Consider the following 17,969-nt stretch of genomic DNA (forward strand, 5'->3'; position numbering starts at 1 on the left):
ACTGAATCCAAGCCTCCTATGGGTTAAACCCAAATCTGTGATTTCATCTCAAATATTGAAAATTAGATTCTGTTCATGACACCAAAAGATATTTTGGCCTAGCCTAAGGTATGTGATGTTCAAAACACAACGAGAAAGAACCCTGGTGATTTTATAAGTCTCACAGGAAGCCCTTGAATAGAAAGTCCACTGGGTCCTTGTGGTCCTGGAGGTCCTTGTGGTCCAGGAACACCAATTTCACCTCGAGGTCCATCTGGTCCCTAAAGCAGCACAGGACATAAGTTAAACTCTTATCATATGGACAAAGGCATCTTCTGTTTGAAGATTAAAATACCAATAGACTCAAAAACATCTGAAATATGGGTTAACATTTGACTGAGCAGTTAGGGTTCAATTTAAAACTGCGTGGTTCTTCTATAAACACCAAAAAAATGATGATTTATGCTGTGACAGAAGCATTCTGAATTTTCTATCTTTTATCAAGGAATAAACGGCACACGCCAATGGCATTTCACTGTGCTTTTTCTCGGCGACATCAGAGACAATCTGGAATACGTTTCAAGGTTTACATGCAGGAGGGATGAACAAAAAACTTGTACATCTGTCAACTGTAAAGTGCTGTACTAAGTACCTTTGGACCTGGATCACCACGATGGCCTTTGGCACCCCTGACACCTGGACCACCCTGTGAAGCACAAGCACAGGACTTGCTGAAAATCAAAATTCTCAAATAAAAAAATCCAGAGAAGCCCAAATAGTTGAGGTTTTTTCATTACTGAATAAGTGTTCAGGAATCAGTGAATATCCTTCAACTGCAGTAATTAAACTGAGAACACATTTAAGCGTGGCCATACACAGGAACAGATTTAAACACAGATGTGACTATTTTCTAGAGCCAAGAATGCACACCACATAAGCATCAAAATAACACTGAAAGCTACCACATGGATATAAATGTACACAATGTCTCAGGAGTTCTCCTCCAGTTTCTGAACTGTTCTGCACAACTGTCCATTCTCCCCAAGATCACCACATTGTTAAAGACTGAGTTTCCAATGACTCAGGAACATTTTTTCAGTCAGAACAACTCCAGAATCTCCTAGACTTACCATGGTTTAATTTAGAGCTACTCTTAAGTAAAACACTCTTTTGCCCATTTTTCTCTTTTTTGCTTTCTTCAGTGGTGCCTACATCTGTTAATCATTTATTAACCAACCGCTGCCTTTTTTATTGGTGTCATCTGGAGCTGCATATATCTATGGATGGCTGCCATGAACATATTTTGCATATACATATGCTGGATATGCTTTGTCCTCTAGGAGAGCATAAAGAAAAATATGTTGGTTTTTTTTTCACTTTTTTCACATCAATTTCCATCTTACTCCATATGAATATATTGCTTAACCTCTTGAGATATGACCTTTAGAGGGATTCTGCCCTTCTTCGTACTCAAAAAAGACCTTGTACAAGCAGGCACCATAACTGAATAATGTTCTTTAGAGGCTGCAATAAATACTTATAAAAATAACAGGAGTTACATTACAGACAATAAAAAAAAAGAAAATATGCTCATTAGATTAAATGTATATGTAGTATTTATGAAACTTTAAAGATGAATGTCAATACAGAACCTTTTGGAAGTACTTTTGCTGTTCAGTGAAGGTATCATGAGACAATCTTCATATGTGTGATCACAGAGCAGTTTTCTACTCCCTTCCCCAGCTCTTTCAACCTTTTCACTTCCATCCCACAGCTCTGTGGCCAAGACCCATTCCATCATGGTCAGTCCAACCCTAAAATCTCATCCCACACTCTCCACAGAACCACCGTTCCAGCTGCCAGTTCCCAAATTCCAGGTCCTCATATTTCTGCATTCCAGCCCAGTAGCTTCCCTCTGCCCTTTCTCCTGCCTCTGCTTGTCTCTTACCTCTCTCTCAGATTAACAATTCCTATGCAAATGTTCAGCAAAATAACTGCAACTTTTTAACATAAATAAAATCACTCTTTTCTCCCATTTTCTTCTCAGAGACAAATTCCTTTTTTTTACTAAGTAATGATATATATTTAAAAATAGCTCGATGATGAGCTAAGAATTTATATGCTTTAGGATGCACTCTGAGTTTGGCAGAAACTCAAGCACAAGTAAAAGCACGAGTTCCTGAAGAGCACTGATTTGATCTGAAGACGTCACTAAAGCCTCTCTCATTTTTTGAATAAACTTGTTTGGTGGTTATTCCCTAGCATTATTAAGCTCATGTGACTAATTTTAAATTTTCCATTTCTTTGGCTTCTACTTCTAGACAAGATTTTCTACTATGCCTTTTTTCCCTTATTTTAAATAACTTCTTAATAGCCAGTACTTTCCCCTAGAAACAGTTCTTAATCAACTGTTAGCAAGTCACCTCCTTATTTCTTTTTAATAATCATAACCCATGAAGCACTGAAAGATTTTCATTGCAATTAAACTTCTCTGGTCTTCCAGTATTCATCATCTCCTTCCTCATCTCCAGTTCTGCATCACTCTTTTCAAAATGCAGGCACAGGGTTTTGTAGTATCTTTCTTTCACTTTGCATGGAGAACTTCAGAGAGCAGATCAAATTCTGGCAAAGATTAAGCCATTAAAAAAGTATCCCATCATGAAACCTGCCAGATAATCTTGACTCTAAGTGATATTTTGTCTTACCCTAAAAATTGCCCACTTCCTAATAGAGTTTAAAAATATATTTCCAAAGATACTATCTCAAACAAATGGAAGCCTTTTACTCTGGTATTTTAGTCTAATGTCTAAAACTGGCTACATGGTGGAATCCTGACCCCTTAAACACAAAAATCCTTGGCTTGGAGAAAAGCCACAGGACATTTTAATGACTTGGAGCAGTACTGACCAGAAACAGCACATGTGACTTTCTGACTTTTGGTTGGCGCAGAGACAAACACCGAGTTTATTCTTTTGCCTTGCTTTTTCCTAGACCTCTTAATATTTTTGCAGAGCTATGCCATCTGTCTGGCAAAAAAAAGTATTTCTTATAAGAAGCTGAGTTCCAGAATCACACACTCCCCTGCCTAGGCAAGGATTTTTCTGCCTTATTTTAAACTTCCTCTTGCACAGCACTATGCTACTCAAAATATTGTTAATCCTAAATGTAATAAATAGAAGTACATTATTTTACTGCTGGACCAACATTTGGCAATTCCTGATCTGTATATGTTTTGAACCATAGTAACATACATCCTTCCAGTCAAATAATTTCAATTGCATTTTTGTTTGAATTATCCCATTGCCTTTTTCACAGAACATAAACTAGACACCTATATACAGAAGTTAAAATCTTAATCCATACTTGATTCATAATGTATATTCGAGTAAGAGAACAGAATAATTTTTCCTTGTTCGAGATCCACCACTTCAGTGAGTTGCTTTTCAAGTTTTTGTACCAGAACTCGAGGAACGTTTCTTGCAGAAAGCCTGACACCTGAGTTGTTACTGGGATCTGTGCTAGGATCTACAAAAGAAATGTCTCATCCGCAAGTTAATTTCATTGTTGAACATATCTGTATCTCATATAATTTACTTTAATCTTTTCATAAATTTATTTTCCTTCGTATTCCTCACTGGCTCCTTCTCTTTGAAAAATTCTCTTGAAGTATCCAGGACACAGTATAAGCAGAGAAACATAGTTCAGAGTTGTTCACAAGAGGGCACAAGCCAACTTAGCAAGAAGGCCTAAGATGCCAATCAGAGTTATCAATCTAGTTGTATAATGAAAAACATGGGACTATTCTACAAACATCCCAGTCAGGATTCTCATTAGACGAAGCCAAAATTAGATCTTTGCAAATAGAACCTACAACTCTTCTAAGCTGCTAAAAATCACCTCTGAGATGCGAGATTAAGTTATCTCACTTTAACAACTCATATCTCAGTTGTCTGGTCTGATCCATTGTCCGAATTCTTTCACAAGCCAGTAAAGAGAAAGCAGCTTTATCCCATCTTTCTAAGATACTACACTGAGACAGAAGTAAAGCTAATTAATTGTATTCTAGAAGAGACCTATCTAGTTCCATGGGTTATGCAAGGAATTTAGATATACACTTACTCAACATTTATGTGGTAAACATGTACATGATAGATGAGTGCTATAAAAGCCACACCACAAAGTCCAGCTAAAAGCTGTGAGAGTGTATTTCATCATTTACTGGCAAGCTAGAAAAAGGTTCGATTCAACTTTCACCAAAGCCAGCTCATTTTATCCTCTCTCCCCTTCAATTCTTTTGGGTATTGCTCTGCCTCTAGGAGCTCTCAGAAGAATGAGCACTTTCAGTTCTGCTTTCCAATAAACGTTGTAACTCTTAGGTTAGGCTTTTAAGATAGGAAAGTCTCATCTTTTATCACATACAGGGCACTGCCACATCCAATACCTTTACTTCATAAGCACGTTGTAAACTGATCATTTCAGAAATCTAAACTCTAAACTACATTTAATACACATGCGCTAGAGTAGACAGTTAGCAGGTAATTAAAAACAGAAACCAAACAGCACTATGACATATCTACTAATGCTGCAGAGAGGTAACAGAGCCAGGGTCTAAAGATGACCTTAACTGCTCCAGGTCTAGATTAAACCATCGAAAATTTGACTGAATTCTTAGGTGAGGAGGTTATTTGCAGCACATTACTTATCATCTTTGCTATAAATTTAATGTAATCTTTATATCTCTGCCAACACTTAACCCCCTGATTTAACCTGATTCAGTTATACAATGGCAGTACTTTCACATGTTTTGAAATGAAGGGTGGCCAGTGGACTATTCGGTACAGTTGACTACAAACGTGAATAAAACCTTACCGGTGGTCCAGGAGGTCCAAGCGGACCCTTATTGGCTTCTGAACAGGAACAAGCATGAGGAAGGGCAGGGCAATTTTCTTCATCTCTCTAAGGAAAGATCAAGATAGGAAGAGTATAATGTCCACAGACCTGATTGAAAAGTTACGAATTTTATGAATCTAAGACACTGCACTGTGTGGATGCCTCAGAAGTGCCTCAAAAGCGATTCAGAAACATAGATCACATGGACTTTCAATAGGACAAGTAGTTCAAGCAGACTAAGGCTTTTCTGAAAACGCTTAAACCATCCATTTCCATTAAAACATTTGTCTCACTAAAGGAGAAAGTAAAATGTAAATTCTACAGTTATTCAAAGAGGTTTCTTACCAAGCCAGGAAGCTCACAGCATTTGTCTCGATTGGCCCATGAGGTAGCACAAACAATGTCAAACATCTGTAACTGCAACTGTTTCAAAAAACAAGGGTGATGTACAAGATGACTGTCAGTAATAAGATCGGTGCAAAATGGAGCCATCAGCAAGAAAAGCTACCTTGATTCAAGCACTTGGATCAGACAGAGGAAAGGCTAACGACTTCAGGCAGCTAGCCACAAACACACTAACTTAAATGGTCAAAGGCTTGTGTTCTAACCAAATTGTCTGAACTACCAGACCTTACATGGATTGAGCAAACTGCTCAAGGTTAAATGCTGCAGGAATTTGCTAGATTATCCCCACCTCCTGGATTAAATTCCTGATTTAGCCCAACAGTGCCTCCATTTTTCTAGCAAAGGAGGCATCAAGGGACAGGCAAAAGAGCTCATCTTCTCAAAACTGAATGATTTCTCTTAACCCACTGGTACAGCACTCGTATTTCATCTGGAACAAGGTCTCCTGTAGCCTAGTACTTACACTGGAGCTGAGCCACAAATAATATTTATCATCTTCTCCAGTTTTATTTTATTTTGGAATATGCCCTCTCTTATCCACGTTATCCTCAGATAACAAAAGTTTAAGGATGGTGAAAAGCTTGCTCAACACATGACAACATTGGGCAGAAAATTCCCACCACAGGTCTGGGAACATGGTTGGGACAAGAATTTAATCTACAAGAACGCGCACATTTGGTAAAAATAATGTCTGTTAGGTACTCGGAAACAATATACTAAATAGGACTCAACAGCTAAACCCAATTATCTCCTTCACAGCCTTGAACTGAACAAAGGGGTCTAAGGAGATGAAGCTTTCTTCTGTTACTATTTCTATCTTTTTTCCATGCCTCATTTATGTGCGTACTGAATAGTGAGGGGAATGGAACAGAATCTCTCATTAAATTAACCCCACATGTTAAAAATGGGAAGAACTGCTAGAGATAGAACTCTCTTTGGTTTTGCTCCCATTATTCTTTTCAGTGGCATTATTTTAACACTAGAACAGAGGAGTGAATTTAAAGACTTTCTTAAAACTTAATTGCTTCTAAAGCTGTTAAAATGAGCTACATATGTGCACCTCCAGTTTTGCCACGTTTTCTTTTTCTTATATAAGTCAACTACATTTTAAACAAAGGGATACTTTCATATACATAGAAATTCTTCTCATCTGCAAACAGATTAGCCGGTTTGCAGATAGTCTGTACTACAGATGCAGACACATGTGAGGTGGCTCCATGCTAAACACCTAATACAGCCAAAGTGCAGCATGAAAGCACCTTTTGGGCCCTTGGTTTGGCTCCACAAAGGTCTATCCCGAGTCCAGCAGGCCCGTGTCTCTGGCTGTGTCAAATGCAAGTTGGATCCATGCAGAGTCACAGAGATGCCTGTTCACTACACACCTCAGATCTACTAATTGTGGGAGAACTCATTAGCCTGAGCACAGTAGCACATAAACATGCATGAATGCTCTGGGCCTCAGAATGACCCTGGGTATTTGCAAGATACCACACTTGAGCAAGTAAGACATCTCAAATAAGTGTAGCAATGCCTGAGCTGGTTGCGCAGAAAGCAGCTTAGGTTCAGAAGCAAGTAATATTGCCATTTTTTTCCCTAACACAGTCCATCCCAAGCTACTCTGTTATTCTCAACAATAGAAGGTTGACAGTATCAGCCAAGTTTATGCAGTCCTACACAGGCACATAAATGCATTCATCTTCTCTGGATTGGACAATCTAGAGATCCACAGCAATAAAGCATGTTGGTGTAAAATAAAGAACAAACAGACATTCCCTGAATTGCCGTATTCACCATTTGAATGTTGAATGACTCAGCATTCTTATTTTAAAATATTATGTGGGTTGCTCTGACTCAAGCTAAATAACTAAACAAAGCTTTCTTTGCTACCGTTAAACATTTATTCATAATTCTTTATATTCACAGTGATTTTAACTTCTAGGTATCCACCCAGGAAGCAGAACCAGTAAGATGGAAAAGTTTGCCCCTCCTCATCTTATGAGGCCACAGTTCTGCAAAGATTTCTTGAGACCAGACTGCATCACACATTACCTTTTTAAACATTATATATACACAGAGGTAAACAAGTTAAATTTAAAAGCAAACATCAGTAAAGAACAGGTTTGTGAATTGCAAATAAGCAACATTTTAAAGATGGACTTTTCATTAAATCTCACCAAAGGAATAAAAAACGTTACTTACTACATGTCATGGTCACATTTCATTACTCCAGCTGGCTGGAGTGTCTAATTCAGAGGTGCCTCACTGTTAAGGGATGTTAAAAAGGCTACACACTCTTAGTCTTACCACCTTTTTGTCCTATCTATATTTTTTTCTGCCTGTTTGTTGAAATGTTCACATCATATGCACTGACAGGAAAAAAAACTCAGATACAATTATATTCCCTTGAAATTTAAATGTTTCGCAAAATGCAGGTGATTAACTGGATTCATTTATATATATTAAAAAAACACCACTAAAAACATTCCAATAATGTTAAACTGTCCCACATGACTACAATCAGATCAAAACATCCATTTTATTCCAAAATAGCTGCCTTCCTGTTTTTGTTTTATGTAATAGCCATCTCTAAAAGTAAGATTAAAATATTTAATGAAAATGCAGCTGATGAAGAAAGAACTTTTCAGAATTATCAACAAACCTCAATTTTCGTAAGAACGCAGAACAATTTTCAAAATGTTTTGCAAGAAGGAATTTTTGTTGTATGCATGCCTTCATAAGCCTCTTAAAACTGTGAAGACCCAGTAATGGAATAAATCCCAGTGTTCCATTTCCAGCTGTGGCACAAGTGATATCTAATGAAACACAAGGGTGTAGTTGCACTCCCACCTCTCAATCTACCAGCATCCAGTGGCTTTCAGATCAGGGCTTTCCTGCCCCAGTTTTGTTAACAAATGCTTATTTCCCTTTCATTCATACATTCAGGCTTCTCTACAATCTATATAAATGTTTAGCATGCACAAAACTCTATATCAAGGAGCTGCACGGATCTACTAACTGCTGTGAGGAGAGCCTCTATCCTGTCTCCTACTGGCTTCCTCTAAATTTTGGAGTGGCAGAAACCAACTTATTCATGCCTTAAATTCACACAAGTTCTACTTGATAAGAATAAAATACGCAAAATTTAAAATTTAAAGAATGGTATATTGGTTCTTTCTTGATCTGCTTGTAATTTGGTGTATGTGGCAAGACTTGAAGGCAGCTAAACAATCTATGGAGTAAAGAATTTTCATCTTCAGCTACACATTTGTAGTCTTACATCAGTTTTACAGTTCATTTGAACAAAACCAAATTTTTCCATGAGTGGGCAGTCTAACTTATCTTTTATAGACTCCTGGGTTCTAACAAAAGCCACCATTTCTTTCCACTTCTTTACAAAGCCTTCTCTAATTCCAAGATTTCCTAAGTTTGCCATTTTCTGTTTCTATTGGAATGTGACTACAAAGGTTTCTCTGTGTAATTGTCTTTACAGGCTTGATATAATTATTATCCATAAGTTTGAGGCCTAAAGGCTCTTTTTGTACACAGAAATATATTCTGAGGGCTTATTTTTCACTAAACAAGAATTTTTCCATATAGTAGCAAGCAAACACATTTCTGAAACCTCAATCCTATTCAGATCAAGCCTTGAGTTCAAGGTTCACATTCTCTGCTAACTTAATTCTAGGGTCAAGAAAGTTCAAAGAAAATTAGCAAATGGTACTGTACGCCAAAGAAGCCTTGCCAAGACCATCGCCAGACTTTCAACTCTTCTTCAACAACTAAATCTATCTGAAAAACCTCAAACAAGCCTTCTTAATGACAACTGAAGCAAAATTGAAGGACTCCCATAGGTTGCAAACGGAACGATCAATTAATGCTTCTAGGAGAATAACTTCAGATTAAGGAAATAGTGCTAATCTGAGGGAAGATCTTTCACATTTAAGATATTTTATAATATAAAAGAACTAGATATACCAAGATAGGGGCTTTGGGAGGATCATCTGTGTCAAACCAGTTCAATTATTTAGTGAAGAGATTATGAGCTTGGGGACAAACAGAGAGTAAGAGGAAGTAAGACACAATGGTAATAATTCTCACTCAAAATAAAGTTTAAATTATGCCAGGTAAAGGAGTTATACATTGCATTACTCTGTGTAATGAATTTTGGAACATAAGTCATATCTGAATGTATAAACTGTGTTCACATATGTGTTTGAAAATAAACATTTGAACAACCATGATCTAGTGATTTCATTTATTAAAATCGATTTTTCCCAAGTTGACAACTATTGTAAGCTTTTACAGAATTTCTGAAATGCTAGAACTTCACAGCTTCAAATATGAGTTCACTCTGCTTCAATTTAAAACTAACTGCAAACACACCAAACACTTGGGTCTAGGATATTTTAAATAGTTTAAAGAATTGTTATACTCACTGGTGCAGAGTTGTCTCTCGGTCCTCTGGATCTGACCATTCTCCCCAGCACTTCTATGCCATCAGAACTAATATTACCTGCGGCATTAATGGTCTTCTCACTCACTTGCTTGCAGTCAATAATTATTTTGGCTGTAGTCTTGCTGATAACAACATGCAACTAGGCAAAAGAAAAAAGTGCTTTAACATACAAAGGAGCACATAGGATACATTAATTTCCTAAGAAAAGTGGGTGCTTTTTGAAATGAGTTGCTAACTCCATGTTTGATAACAAAACTCAAGACAATAATCCACAGCAGATAATCTAGATGACCTCTAGGGGTCCCTTCTGACCTGAATTATTCTGTATGGATTTAGTTTACAGAACAATTGCATACAAATTGACACCTTAGATATTTTATTCAGTAAGAGAATAACTTGCCTCTGACAAAAGATCTACATGATGATCATACACCACCCACATCCCATAATAATTCCCAAGCCTTGTAAGATCCTTTATAGCCACTTGCAAAAGCCAAAATTAAGCAGTAAAATTTAGCCTGTGAATTACACATTAACCATGCAGCAAATCCTTTCAAGTGAAGTTCTTACACTGAAAAAAAAAAAAATTTAAATCACACCAAATGCACTACAGAAAAGTAGAGCACAGTAACAAAGTGACTCCCTTCTGCTGTCCATCACTGACGCAGCAAAGACGTTCCCAGAAGAGGACATTCCTAGCCACAACTCTCCTGTCATGAGTAAACTCCCAGTTAAGCAAAGAAAACAGCAATTAGCAGGGGGTGGGAAGACCTGATGAAGAGCAAAGATGCTCTGTACCGGTACACTATATGACTGGACTCCAAAGTGGGAGAATTCCAGGAAGAATCATAGAATCATAGAATGACCTAGGCTGGAAGGGACCTTAGAGATCATCTAATCCAACCTCTCTGTTTTTGGCAGGGACGCCACCTCTCAAATACACCTGGCAACACATGGGGACCGAGTGGGAATCGAACTCACGACCTCGGTGTTGATACTTGTTACCAGCACTGTACTCAAACCACTGAGCTAACCAGCCCCTAAGAAGTCCTGTAGCTGCTTTGCTCTGGACTCAACTGGAACTAAACAACTGAAAAGCTGCTATGAATCTGAGTAGAGACTAAGACCCCAGCTCTCACCTACCTTCCCTTTCTCTCTCCATCAGTTAAAGAGGAAGTACAGAAAAATTAAGCTCTGTAAACACTACCCCTCATCCACAGTCTCCTTTCGTCCGTTTAGGAAAAATACAAGCATCAGGAATAAAGGGAAATAACAAAAGCACCTTCCACAACAAATGTGCTACAATCCCAGCACTCCTTCATTTGCTTTCGGAAAGAATGTTAAAAGTTCCCTAACAGCCAAGAAAAGTTCGACAAGGCATAGCCCTTAAAATATGCTTAAAAATAACAACTCTGGCCAAAAGAAGGATATTTTTTTTTGGACTTTTTCTTTTCATTTTGAGTGACAGTTCCAACCCAAACCTTAAAAGGAAAAGCCAATGTATTTCTAAATTACTTTTCATGGCAAGCATTTTCAATCAACTCTAAAATACAAGCGTAAAGCATGAGATGAAAATTGATCACATCAGCTTCATCATAAAAACTATAATTTGTTTAATGTATAATTCAATATTACAGAGAGACAAGATGGTTTGGTAGATGTTTCTGAAGTTGCACAATACATTTCTTTTGGCAGGAGCCGACCACATGAAAGAAGATTTCAAAACATTAAGAACTCCAAAACCTTTATTCAGAGCATTTTTTTTTTTTACCCATTACCATTACTAACCTTATGAAAACTCCCATAAAATATCTTCCTTATTTCAGGGCCTTCAAAAGTCACAGTTTGAAAATCTCCTTTGTAGTCATAATTAAAGAAAGTCAAAGTTTTACCACCATCTGTGTGAGAATAAAAATAAGGGCTCTGTGTTAGAGGATCATACCTGATCATACTCTTCCGCTAGATCTCTGTGGGACTTGGACAAGAAAAGGGGGGACAGATCCTCAAGCTAGCTAAATGTGTATTCCCTACCTATTTCAAGGTGAGGTATCTAAAAAATTCTAGGTAAGACAGATAGATAAATGCTAATATATCTCTTTTAAAACTGGCAGCTAGAAAGAACAGCTATCACAGGATCTACATCTTTTCAACAGTAAATATGGAAACATTCTACATTATAATCTCCGTTTTACAGATGTGGAAGTCAAATCAAGTAGAAATACAAAAAGTCGTGAAGAATTCATGTGTCTAGTTCTAAGCCTTCTACCCACCAGACTGCCTCTACGCATACCATACTGTCAGTACCACCAGTATGTCTCAAGATAGATTCTATTAGAAACAGATTCAGAGAAGTGGAAATTTCAAAAGCAAGTGAGGAGCTCCCTTACATCAATTCACATCTTGTACAGCTCTTTGGATTTCAGTATATTTTCTCCCAATGTAGAGCAATGCACTCAAAATGTGACTCTAATTGCAAATTAAACTCAATTAAATGAAACTAAAAAATATCCACTAGACACTATCACCTCAAGATTCAGGTAGTTGTTCTGGCAGCAGATAAAACATTGGCAATAATAAATCTAGACACAGAATGAATCATCTTTACAGTTAAAGTCAGTGGTAAAATACAAAATACATACTATCTAAAATAACTCCAACCAGTGGTTCATATGCTTCATTTAGTATCTCCCAAAGAGCAAATGGCTCCTGAGGTGTGTCGGGAAGTATCCGAAACAGAAATGTAATGGTGTAATCAGAAGGGAGACCTTCAGGATGCAAATACCTATAAGAGAAATATTGTCAAATAAATCTGGTGATTTGTTCACCAGATGTTCACTTATGTTTTCTATTACTCTGCATATTTCTACAGAAATCTTCGGAAATCAAGACTAAGAAGCAATATAAACGTTTGCAACATCTACTCAGCTTGATAACTATCAAAAGAATACTTATGAAGAAAGCAGAAGTTGTCTTTTCCTCTGAAATTTAGATGATTACCTTTATTGCTTTTAATTTGAAGATATTTGGACAACTGTCTGAAATGACTGACTGTATTTTCAAAATGTTAATTAGCCTGATTCCTTAAAATCATGGTAAAGAGATCTGAAATAAGTCTGAAGAGGTTATTTTAAATCAATCTCTTTTCTCCAAATATGATACACCCCTTCTAAACTGTTTCTGGCACATATAAGATGTATAGATATGAATCATGCTGGAAAAGGAATTAAATGTGTAATGTAAACAACAAATTCTGCAGTATTCCTGTAGATGGCCAAACGTGGTGTTACACTGGATATGTCCCAAGGAGAAAAGAGAGAGGGAGCTCAACAGGAGTAAGAACAAAGCCTTATGGAACGCCCACTGCACAAAGCACAGATGAAAGAAAATTCAGTAAGCAGGATGGGAGAAATACAAGGTTTGAGGATACTGAGCTCAAAAAGGAGAAATACACGAATGAGAGTCAGTGCACAGACAAGAGGACAGAAACAAGTGGGTATTATTCAGACGTACCTGTAGATCATCATGAGAAAGGTATTCTCTGAACCATGAAAGGGAGTGAAAGGCTAACGAAGCAGTAAGATTGGACTGGGGTGCAGCTAGAGAAGAGCACATAAATGCAGCAAATCCCATTAGAAAGAAGAGAAAGGGAAAAGAAATGCTATTCCCTGGAATATTCCTAGTCCAGTCAGACCCAGGAGGGAAGTAAACAGGGAGCATGTGAACCAGTTTCAAGAACTACAGCTCCAACTGGGACACAACAGGATAATCACACAAAAAGAGTAAGAAGACATCTAATATAAACCTTAAAGAAAAATAGTGGGAAATTACTGTTCTTATTTATCTCAGCTAAAGAATACTTTTTGTTACATTTTCCCATGTTTAATCCAGCACAGTCACTGCTTTTCTCCTGTGACAGTACAGTGTGGAGGACTGGAAACCTTAACAGTAATTTCCCACTATTTTTCTTTCTTATTTATCTCAGCTAAAGAATACTTTTTGTTACATTTTCCCATGTTTAATCCAGCACAGTCACTGCTTTTCTCCTGTGACAGTACAGTGTGGAGGACTGGACGGAGAGGAACCAAACACACTGTACACACTGCTCATAGAAGAAATGGAGAGTTTCCATCACTTCCCCTCCAAGTAATGACTGTAAAAGTTGGAAGGGAAGTTTCTTCTTTGCCTCCTCCCTAGCTCTCCCAGGACACAGTTCTTGTGATTCAATTATGTCCTGTGTCCCAGGAAGGTACTAGACAGTGTTCATACACACCCGTTTCAGCACAAGGAGCTAATCTTCCTTTGTAACCAATGCATGGACATAGACTGATGCAGAAATGACTGAGGGGACCTAAAGCAGGTTCCCACTGACTCAGACTTCAAAGACGTTCTGCACTCTATGAGACTTCAACCTGCTTTCAAGAGGCACCATTCATAAAGCTTGACATGCTGGCATCTGCCAGACGGATGTCCACACAGAATTGCTTAGTGCTAAACTGGCTCACGTGGGAAACCTGACATACCCAGTGTGCTTACCCACTTCTACCCCCAACTGCTATTTTTGAATGAAACTGATTGAGGACTCAGGATACCAAACACTCTTCCTATTAATTAGTAAAATGTAGATATACAATAGCGTCTCTGCTCTTCTGATGTGAAAATACTGTTCCCTGAAATGAATAACTGTCTGCACTGGACAATTAGTTTCACGTGTTTTATGAATATTTATATGTTTAATACATACTTGGTAGGCTGTGATACCAGAGCATCCTTGTGCAGTCTGTAGCAAGGGTAAACATTAAATGTACCAGGCTCCATTGAAACTCCTTCCACAGTTGAAAACTCCTTTTCAACCAAACCAAACATTTCCATCATTTTAAATCCTGGAAGGCACAAAAAAATGCGCTTTGTTAATTGAAATTCATACGACATTATAGGGGGAAAAAAATGGACAAAACCAGTTGTATCAAAGAGTTTTATATCACCATCTGTTTAACAGCTGTTAGCCTAAAGAGAAATTTATTGTCTAATACTGGGGGGAAAAAAGTAACAAAAACGATTCCATGAATTGGCAAGAAAAATAAACACAAAAATACTGTACCTGCAAAATTGTTCCCATCTTTAACTACCAATGGGCAGGCTGGAAAAGAAGGAAAAATATATTTAAGGATACAAGCTATGTCTCAGTGGGTCAGAAAAAGGACCCACTCAGCCCAGTACTCTATCCCCAACAGCAGCAAGAGGAGAAACTGTTCAGGAAGGGGCCGCAAGCCTGGCCATCCAGTTGATGTTCCTCAGGACCAGCAAGGGTTGCAGCAAAGATGTTAAAGGATATCTCCCTGGGCGTTCCACCCAAAACCTCTTCATGGATCTGTTGGTCACAAATTTGTGTAATCCTTCTATGAACCTGCCTTCACAATCTCCTGTGGCAACAAATTCACTGTTTGCTGTGTAAAAATATCTTATACTAGGTTTTAACCAAGCCTCTCCAGTCTAACTCAAGCTCAAGCTCAATTACGTTAGCTGGTATTTTCAGTACCTTTTCAAACTCCACAACAGCTTTCATGAACAACAGAGACCAGAATTGCACACAGTCCTTAAGATGTGCACGCTTATTTTAAATAGCTGTAAATCTAGTTTTTATTTTTCTCCTGTTAAGGAATAAAGCACATTAATGTCTTCCAGGGAAGGTGCCCTGGTGAATCAAAAAGCCTAGATGCAGGGCACCATATATGGCACACCAGGATACACATATTTGAACATCACTTTCAGAATACAAGCACAAGTGACCAAAAAATGCTACTGTTGAGTATTCTCAACATTCAAAGTGTTTTCTACCATTGAAAGTAGAATTTATGGTCGAAACCAAAGAATCAACCGGGCATAAGGAACACATTTGCATTCACCAGCTCAGATAGCTCTGTCCCATGATAACTCACAGTTCTACGCCCAAGGACTCCTTACAATCACAAATGATTAACATCAGCTATAAGCTGCCTATTTCCTGGCTGACGTATAAGAAAATGCATTGAGGGCACACACCTAAAAGCACGTGAATTATTCACCTCTAACCATTAGGTGTTGCTCCAGAATATCTTTCCCTGCACTTTCATACAGAGTTTGAAGTGTGGCATTTTCACAGATTTCAAAGAGCTTGAGCATGTTTTATGTTTTTCCTTAGGCTACAACTCTTCTAGTTTCTCTGATAATACAAACACTAGTGATTAGCTCTCCATTAATAAATTAGCCATGTGATTTGAGTCATAATGAATGTAGCTAATTCACTCTTACAGATGGTTAAGGTAATGGTTAAGAAAATAAAATGTAATTAACTTTTAATGACTAAATTCTGAATCATTAACAATGTTTCAACTCTAAAATAACTTTCTGACAATGAATGGATGTATTCTGGATTTATAGCAAGCAACCATTAATGATTTTGAAGACACAACACCTTCATTTCCTTAATTTTTTATCGAAATAATATTAGGGTTCTAATATCTGCAGTAAATTATGTTAAAAAGATCAAGAATATATCTTAATAAAAATAAAAAATAGCTACACTCCCTGGTATTTAGAACTTATTATTTTAGAAGTATAAGTCAAAAAGGCTAACTTGCTGATGCAGTTTCGCAAACAAAAGTGATCAGCTCATCTTCAATCTTTGTAAAGGCATCAAAGTCATCCACAAAGAAGACATGTCTTTCACTGGGCTTGCTGCCAATGTTAACTAATTCTGAATAGTCAGCATCAGCTACTCCAATAGCAAAAAAGCTGAAACCTGTAAAACAAAAAAAACTCTTGTGAGTCATTCACTGAGAGCATGGAAATATAATATGAACACAATTCTATTTGCGCTGGCTCCTTTCCTGATTAAACAGAACGGTGGAAATCTTATTATTATCCTATAACACAAGACAATTCATGCATGTAATCTACAATACATGTAATACATTCTCTGTGAAATATTTCTTTTGGCTATTTATGCTTAATCAGTTAATTAAAGTTAATGCTTAAAAGTTTTCTTGAAGAAATATAAGACTACATAGTAGTTTAAAGTCTTATCATATGTTTAAATGCTTTTCTAATTTAATGCCATACTCTAATACGCACAAAAAAATCCATGTATCAGGTATACCATAAATACAAAGCACAGAAATTAATTTCCTGTAGATCTTTTACATATTTTGTTCTGTACCATGTTAATCAGAGTTTTCAAGCCAAGGCTGCCTCATTAGTGAACACCAACATAAATGCATTCTCCTTTCACGAGCACCTTAACCAAACAGTTGAATTCGTTCTATATATTCTGCGCTAATATATTTTAAAATTTGAGCCTCACTTAAAAGATATAAATTAAACGGAAATTGTATCCTATGTATTTGAGGAGAAGAAAACTAGCTGAGAGTTTGTCAACATTTCCCTTTCTATAAAAGATAAAGAAAGAACCTGCCTACACCTGGCTGAAAACTGTTAATGGAGGTACTGCTCTTGCGTGGCTCATTCCCAAATTTACCCCAGTCAAGCAACATTGCCTAAGTTTGAATGAGGCCCCTGGGCATTCATCACCTTCTGCAGAGCTTTTAGCCTAACAGAGCATTGACCTAATATATTGCAGTGGTATCTTATCTCATCCAAGATCAGAACCCCGTCATGCCAACCCGTATCACGGATACAAGTCAGTACCTGCACCAACCCAGCTACAGCCCAAACACACAGCTTACACAAAGCACGTGGGGGAAAGGGAGTCACTTGCCCAAGGTGACACATTCCAGTCAACAACTGAACCCCCACCAGATGCCGTCTCCTCTCGAGGTCGTTGCCAGTCTGATAGTTAATAAGGCAATTGCAAGACTTACCTGACAGTTGATGGGTTTTTTGTCCAGCTTAGACATAGACTCCAATATATTCACAATTATGGTGTTTTCCTGATTACTACTTAAAACAAGTTATACAAGCTCTGGTATTTCGTGATACAATTTTATTTATGAAGGTGCTGCACTCAGTATCTAGCAGTAATACAAGCAGGCAGCCAAGCTCAGTGATTGCACTGGGTTTCAGTGATACACACTGGTAACTTCATAGCTGCCAAAGTCTAAAGGCATAAATAAAAAAGCCCAAATGTAATTTCTTCTTAGATTTCCTCACAATAAAAGAATGAGAGCTCTTTTCTTCCACCTTTACTTCCGTTCCATGTGGCACACTCTGCCCTTTGGGTTTTGATACAAATCTCAGTATCAGA

General features: G+C 37.5%; 1 protein-coding gene across 1 annotated transcript in view; it reads right to left on the reverse strand.

Moving 5' to 3' along the window:
* The window catches only part of COL14A1 (collagen, type XIV, alpha 1), an 86,866-nt gene that overhangs the window by 23,847 nt on the left and 45,050 nt on the right, over window positions 1-17,969 (reverse strand). The window contains exons 26-35 of the mRNA XM_009877733.1: window positions 16,344-16,508; window positions 14,829-14,867; window positions 14,472-14,610; window positions 12,370-12,512; window positions 11,519-11,628; window positions 9,711-9,869; window positions 5,215-5,292; window positions 4,849-4,935; window positions 632-685; window positions 165-260 (exon numbers count right to left, since the gene is read on the reverse strand). Of these exons, the coding sequence (XP_009876035.1) occupies window positions 165-260; window positions 632-685; window positions 4,849-4,935; window positions 5,215-5,292; window positions 9,711-9,869; window positions 11,519-11,628; window positions 12,370-12,512; window positions 14,472-14,610; window positions 14,829-14,867; window positions 16,344-16,508 (1,070 nt within the window). The remainder of the gene's footprint in view (window positions 1-164; window positions 261-631; window positions 686-4,848; window positions 4,936-5,214; window positions 5,293-9,710; window positions 9,870-11,518; window positions 11,629-12,369; window positions 12,513-14,471; window positions 14,611-14,828; window positions 14,868-16,343; window positions 16,509-17,969) is intronic.

The sequence above is a fragment of the Apaloderma vittatum genome, unplaced genomic scaffold (genome assembly GCF_000703405.1).
Source record: "Apaloderma vittatum isolate BGI_N311 unplaced genomic scaffold, ASM70340v1 scaffold16400, whole genome shotgun sequence".
NCBI lineage: Eukaryota > Metazoa > Chordata > Aves > Trogoniformes > Trogonidae > Apaloderma > Apaloderma vittatum.